General features: G+C 34.1%; 1 protein-coding gene across 1 annotated transcript; it reads left to right on the forward strand.

The window, feature by feature from the left end:
* Nucleotides 1–354: 354 nt before the first annotated feature.
* On the forward strand, nucleotides 355–6,544 carry LOC149424831 (pancreatic lipase-related protein 2-like). Its single transcript, XM_089646758.1, has 2 exons — nucleotides 355–530; nucleotides 5,604–6,544. The coding sequence occupies exons 1-2, from the start codon at nucleotides 395–397 to the stop codon at nucleotides 6,542–6,544; spliced, it is 1,077 nt and encodes a 358-aa protein (XP_089502884.1). The 5' UTR covers nucleotides 355–394.
* The last annotated feature ends 990 nt before the right edge of the window (nucleotides 6,545–7,534 follow it).

Below are 7,534 nucleotides of genomic sequence, written 5' to 3' on the forward strand. Positions count from 1 at the left end.
GCCGATACACTCCAGGGGGTCATCTGAAAGTAAATATGTAACCATCAGGAAACGTAAGATAATTGTGTGAATGAAAATTTTCACACCCATCCAGCCGTAACAGCATTTTTTTAGAAAAAAATGCTTTATCTTAACAAATCAGTTCGGGCACTTAACAACTTCATCGTTCAATTAACTTTCCTTCTCGAACCGCGTGCCATGGCGATTAACGACAATCGATTCTCGTTTTCACATAATCGTTACGTTGGACCATTGTCTGCAGTTAGGTGTGTTTGATTCCATCCATTCACAGCGATCGAGTCTTACGTCCCTGGCTCCGGTTGTCGGTTTGCTTCAGTTATCTACCAACTCTCGCTGAAGTTGTTGTTTGTCGTTCGCCGCTCGCGTGGCGGCCATGACACCTATCGTGCCGCCATTTTGGCTTCCCGCGCTAATAGTTTTGACAGTTGGTGTTGGCAACACTGCCGCCGCGCGGGAACACAGGGATACCAACTTGGCGGAAAACCTGTTTATCGGGCTTTCGAACGCGTGTAAGTGGATAAATAATTATTGCATCGGTGTCAAGAACATTTTATGTAGAATGTCTTAGGAAACTTTTCTATTTTAAGTGCAAATGCATGTGATTCTTTTAGACGTTTTAGACATAAACATTGCAAAAGATGCATTTTTCTCAATCAAGTTCAATATATTTATTATTGTTTTGACGAGTTTTGACTGTGATGTAACGTTGGTTCTGTTTAAATAATAATACGCACAACTATTTAAATAATCTTAACTAACAGCCTAATAACCAATTAATTGCCCATTTTTTTAATCTCCACCGACGTAAATTGTTGTTTCTTGTACTAATGAACAAGGTGCATTTTTTTTTTTTTTTTTTTTTGTTTATTGCAGAAACAAACAGTACATAATTACATAGATGACAATAGTTACAAAATTATAAATGTTAGTACAATAATTGGTACCAATGACATGTCGCTGACATATATGCATATGAGGTATATTGTACATTTTACGGTTAAGTTACATTTATAAGTTAAGTTAAATTAGTGTGCTGGGGAAGGAGAGAGGTGTGTGTGAGTGTTTGTGTGTGTGTACGTGTGCATGTGTGTCTGTGTGTGGTTGTATGTGTTATGTGGGCGAATTCAGTGTGCTAAAAAAGTTTTTCTTAAATAGAGGGAGAGAATCAAAAAATATATCGGTATTTGTGCTTGTTTGAATTGAGTTGAATGTTTGAAGGATGCGAGAAATAGGGGAATTGGCTGCAGCGTTTGTATTATTACTAGTTGTGTAAAAAAGGTTGGTGTGTCGAGTTCTTTTAGATGGGGTGTTAAAATTTATTTGGGATAGAAGTTCTGAGCAGTCTATTTCGTTGTGTATTATTTTATGGAGAAATGTCATGTCAGCTACCGTTCGCCTGGATTTCAGGGATTGGAGAGTGCAGATATAATTATTGTTGTATTTATAACCTAGGTACTTAATGAATTTATTTTGTATGCGCTCTATATTTGCAATAATGTTGGCGTATTTAGCAGAGAACGGAAATAAAAAATATATATTTATCAATTTTCCTTATCGACTACGAATTGTAGAATTCCATTTATACTTATTGTTTATGAATGGTGTAATATTAGGGTAGACCGAGGCTATTCGGATCGGGTGAGTTATTCGGATCAAGCTAAGCAATATGGATATATCTCGGCTATTGTAACCAAATGACAATGAAAAAATTTGGACATAGCGTCCTCATCTATCGTATTTAATAATAGTAAAATTACCGATATTACATATTGCGTGGGTTGACTGCTAAAAATCGATATGTGTGAAGATCGTACAAGTTACGTCTCAAATAAATGCCTGATGTAATATTGTTTTCTGCGTTCTTAGTGTTTTTTCTGAAAAGGTAAGCTATTCAGTCATGTTCATATGTTATATATTTATCAATCAAATGCACAGTAAACAGAATTAAAGCGCAATAAATTTCATTTTGTATGTTTTTGTACTTTACTTTGAGTAAATATCATATTGATAAATGTGAAGTTAAACGGACCGACGGTGGGGGGGCTATTTGGATCATATTTTAATGCTTTTAAAATTCGATGCGTTAATTGTTTTATATTTTTATTTGAAACAGATGGTGCGCAACTATGTTAAAAAGACGACTAATCAATCATGGTCGAAAATTGCAATGGATGAAACCGTTAGGAAAGTAAAATCCGGTGAAATGGGATTACGCAGTGCTGCTGTGAGCTACGGAATCCCATACTCGACAATTTTAGTTGGCACATCCTTTTCAAAAGGATGTGCCAACTAAGAAGAACTCCCGCGTTGCAAAGGTGCCAATTTTTAATATTACATCTCGAGTAAACATTTCCAATTTGCGTAAAGATACTGAAGAAAAAATAAAAGCCTCGAACGCAAAGGGAATAAAAAGTTCTCTCGCCAAAAACCGCCCAAAATTACAGTTCAAAGGTACCCCGGGAATTAAAGTTTAAAAATCTTCCGTAACAGCTTCTTCATCGGCTGGGACTTCAAGAAAGTGGTTTTGCATTTATCGCAATGAAGCTTTTGTACATCCTCCAAAGGAAGATTGGATTCAATGTTCTTCTTGCGAAGAATGGTGCCACGAAAAATGTTACGTCAAGAAAGTTTTTATTTGTGCGGTGTGTAAGCCAATATGAGTGTAATAAGTGTCATGATACTTTCATAAAAGTTATGGGTTCTAAAACTTATTTTTGGTTTTTGTTTTTTTTCATACTTAACTATTTTTTCGGGTTTGATCCGAGTAGCCCCACCACTGATCCGAATCACCACATATATATGTGGTGATTCGGATCAGTGGAGAGGTCTACAGTAATAGTCATATGTTTTTTTTAAGTTACTTTATGTTATGATTATTAAAATTAAAACATATAAAAATGTCAAATGCTTAATATTAAATAATTTTTTTTTTCGAAAATGCATTAGTTTTGATTTTTTTCAAGAAAACATAAAAACTGATCCGAATAGCCTCGGTCTACCCTATCTATTTCCACGTTCTAACCAAAAAAACTTTTGCAGTTGTTTACGTTATGCATTAAATCGAACGGGTTACTACTACCGTGAAATTAACATTAACTTTTTACTCTGATTTTAATAAAATTAATATTATAGTTTTGCACGTTTAATACATCTTAGATAAAAATTAATGTTTTACACCCCTGACCAAGGTGTTATAAATATTCTAGTGTTCAAAGTGTCGAGGGGTGAATATAAACAAGTGTAAAAAAGATAAAGTAATTTTGAAGCACAATATTCCAGGAGTGTTTATTCGATCTGCTAAAGTTATGAAATGTCCACTCCGTTTGTCAAAAGTTCCGTGTAGGAATAAATCAATCTTTCATTGAAAAAAGGTTTTAAGATATCGGGAATACTTATTTAGCAAATCAGATATCAATTTTTTAGAACTTTTCATTTCCTCCTTGGCCTCGTTACTTGTTTCAAGTATCATAAAGAAAGGTTTGTTTTTCTCCGTTCATCGAAAGGAAATCAGTTTAAACAGATGTATTAGAGAACTAACGAAATTATCGTGAAGTGTACATGTAGGTAGACTGAATTAATTATTATATCTTCATTAATGCTTTCAGTTTGTTTATTATTCAGAAGGGTGTTATTCTGGAGAGACTCCAGAAATCATTGTATCTACCAATAATGTATTGTGTATGGGTTTAAACACCTTGATAACTTTCGTTCACTTTTTAATAAAAAATATATAGATAGATGTAAAAAGATGAAAGAAAATTATTATTTTTAAAATGGAATTCCACAATTAAATAAATGTTTCAATATTAAAAATGATTACTTATACTACCTGTTTATGTACATTGTTTAATTTCTGTCTTATTGAGACCACGATAAATAAATAAACGAGTACAAGATATAATTTTTTCAATGATGTTTATTAGACAAGATTTTGTATGCAAAGTGCTTTAAAGTAGCTGACCGGCAATCAGAAGGGTACAGGTTCAATTCTCGTTGGCGGAATTTATTTTTACTCGTGTGATCTTCTATTTGTATGGGTATTTTAGCTTAATATTTCTCGCTTACACAAGATTGAATGCAAGATAATTTATCTTTTTATTTTTAAAAATGCTAATGGATTACTACTCAATCCCAAATTCTTTTTAATTGCAACAACAATATAAGAACGGAGTCATTTAAATATTCGTTTGTAATTCTTTCGGATAAATAGTAGATGTGTTCAACTGCAGAAAATATAGTTACAAGAAAGATATAATAATAATATTCATTAATGTTAACATAATATTATTCTTCTGCATGTGTTATATATAACTTAAATAGCAATGTTTACTTAAAGATTACTGTTCCATTAAATTATTATGTTTATCACATGTTTTTAAAAGCCTGTACGGGGCAATAATATAATTATTATTATATTATTTGTTAATTATAATTAACAAATAATATAATAATTTAGAATTATCTATTTTATTTTCAGTATGAATGCACGGAGTGTGTTTATCTATATTCCATTATCGTTGCAAAGCACTTTGTGTATATTACTTTAACATAACTGTGATGTTAACATTGTTTTACAAAATGGAGCAGTGATGAAAAATTATAATTTAGGTAAATTTAAGTAATGGAATTCCATTATGAATTAACAGTTGAAAAAATAAAAACTTTGTGTTCAGTTCTTTTTCATTCGTCTATTCGTCGAACAGAGTACCTACTCGTATAGAATATTTAATTCAATATTTTATGTTTCCTTTTTCCTCGAAAATTTAAATCATTAAGTATGCTTGCGAGATTGTCTAATTTGAAACGATCACCATAATAGTGTGTATTTCAACAATATCTGAACCCGAGTAAAATATTACATAAGCAATCAGTTGGATTTCCATAAAATACTAGTCAATAGTACAGTAGTGTGGCTCACATCTCGCAGTATCGGACTGCTGTGTTCATACCGACTTTCCATTATGGTCTAATTCTGGCTAGAGACTGGCAACTAGCAACTGGTAATTGGTGGCGAGTCGAGAATGGCTCTTCAAGTTTGAGGTCACGACGCGTGCCACGCAAGACATGCATTCAAATGACATTGCATAAAACCCTATTCAACAAATATGATTGTGGTATTCGTTGCACGCAAATAGTGCACCAGCCTTTTTAATAAATCTCTAACTGAAAAAATCATGTTGCCAGTTATGTTTAATGCTTTAATCAAATAAATGTTTGTTCATTTGTCGAATACTGAAATTAACCAGATATATTTATTTAATTTTTTTTATTTAATATATTTTTCCAAAATTTTAAGGGGCTTCTTCAGTACGGGTAAATCACCCAGTATTTAATAATAAAAAATAAAAATGTGCCCCTGGCGTGATATTTCAGAATAGCCGAGAATCACTATTATAAGATGTAATATAACGACATTGCACAACATACTGACATTAAATTTGCATTGGTCATGTTGCATACAAATTAGAAACATAGGTACATAACATTTTGTAGCGAAAATTTTTGATGTTTTGTTTCAGTCTAAGCATTTATTTTGAAAGTGGGTGTAAGACGATGTGACAAAAATACGATTTTTTTTGCAGGCCGCACAATCATGAAAACTTACGGAAGCGACCGCAGCCTCTACAACGAAACAAAGAGACTGTCACTGCTCTGGTACGGTCCATCAGGCCTGAAGACGTATCCGATAGAAGAGGCAGTAGAACAGATCAACCGCACCAACGCCTTCGTGACCGGCGACAAGATCGTAATCATCATTCACGGGTTCAACGACCACGCGGAATCCCCAGTTCCAGCGGCTATCGCTCAGGCCTACCTCGGCAAGGGAAACTACAACGTCATGCTGCTCGACTGTAGTCCCATCACGACGGGCAAGTACGTGAGAGCGGCCTACATGACCCAGCTCATCGGCAAAAAGCTAGCCTTCCTTCTGCAACAATTAATGGATCTGGGAACGACCCCTGAAAACATACACTTAATCGGAAATTCCTTAGGCGCCCAAATTTCCGGATGGGCGGGCAGATACTTCAGAAGCAAAACAGGAAAAACGATACAACGCATTACAGGGTTAGATCCTGCGGGGCCTTGCTTCACGTACGCGGACAGTTCCGTGAGACTTAATGAAGGAGATGCCGTGTTCGTTGACGTCATTCACGTTAACAGAGGCATTCAAGGAATCTTGGAAAAGGTCGGGCATGCAGATTTTTTCGTGAATGGGGGAGGTCCGAATCAACCAGGATGCATGGGTCCTAATTGCAGTCATATGAGAGCTGCATTACTTTACGCCGAATCAATTATATCTGACGTACCTTTCTTTGCGCGGAGATGTGATTCTTGGGACGATTTTGTGAATAGTAAGTGCAATTCTAATAAAAAGAACTATATGGGCTTTAACTCCACTGGTGCAACCAAAGGCAAGTTTTTCATGAGGACAGCTGGCGAAGAGCCTTATAGTTTGGGATTAAGTGGTGCAACTCCAGAACAAAAAGGATTTTTCAGTTTTTTCAAAAACCTTATTAATTGAGTGAGTCTTTTTGAAAGACCGTTTTAAAACTTTATCTGTTACGTTACAAATGTAATTATTTATAGTCATATATTTTTTTCAATACTATTGTTTTATTACTCATATAAATGATGACCTACACTAATATTATGTTCGATTTATATTTTAAACACCTTCAATCAAATATATTACAAAATAATGAAGGGTGCTAATTGTATTTCACTATCTATGCCAAGAACCTGGCAGATTAGAACACTTATATGTGTTTTGATTAGATTTTCAAATGCATATCGTAAATCTGCCAGGCACATACGTTCATAATATGCACCATAATTTAATTATGAAATTTGCTGCGCATCCGAATATTATTTGACATTCAACTAATCTGTTTATAATAATATATAGTACACATTAGTAGCTCCATTTCCAGGAAGTTTGATCATAATATTTACAACAAAATTACAGGGCGTAGCGAAAATTGAAAACACAAAAAAAAACCTTCCATAAATTCAATATTATCCAGGGAAGATCGATTAATTGAAAATATCACTCTTTATCAGTTGAGGATCCAAAATATATTAGTCAATTTTCTGACTGATAATTATAATATATTAAAGCGATCCGATTGTCTAGTGAGGAGGGTAATAAAAAAAACATCTGTACAGAACCAACCTTAAATAAACGCCCGGGTTGCCGGCACTGAAACTGAACTGATCTTTACCAGTTCTGATGATGGCGGACAAGATACATCAATTTTTCTTCTTCTGTTGTCCTACTTCACTAATTTTCTATGATGAGTTCAAATTCTCAACTCTTGACCATTCGATAGAGAACAACATCCTAATTAGTTACCGAATCCGTTCATGTAATTCGAGGATATGACTACCTACCCAAGTATCAACATCAATACTCAATTACAAAAAAAACATCTTGTCGGCAAGTCTCAGTGTTGCTACCGTTGTAATTCAATCATCGTGAAACGAATATTATTTATTATTTTTTTATTACTAG

The sequence above is a fragment of the Hesperophylax consimilis genome, chromosome 3 (assembly GCF_061612785.1).
Source record: "Hesperophylax consimilis isolate HC1 chromosome 3, BYU_Hcon_1.0, whole genome shotgun sequence".
Lineage (NCBI taxonomy): Eukaryota > Metazoa > Arthropoda > Insecta > Trichoptera > Limnephilidae > Hesperophylax > Hesperophylax consimilis.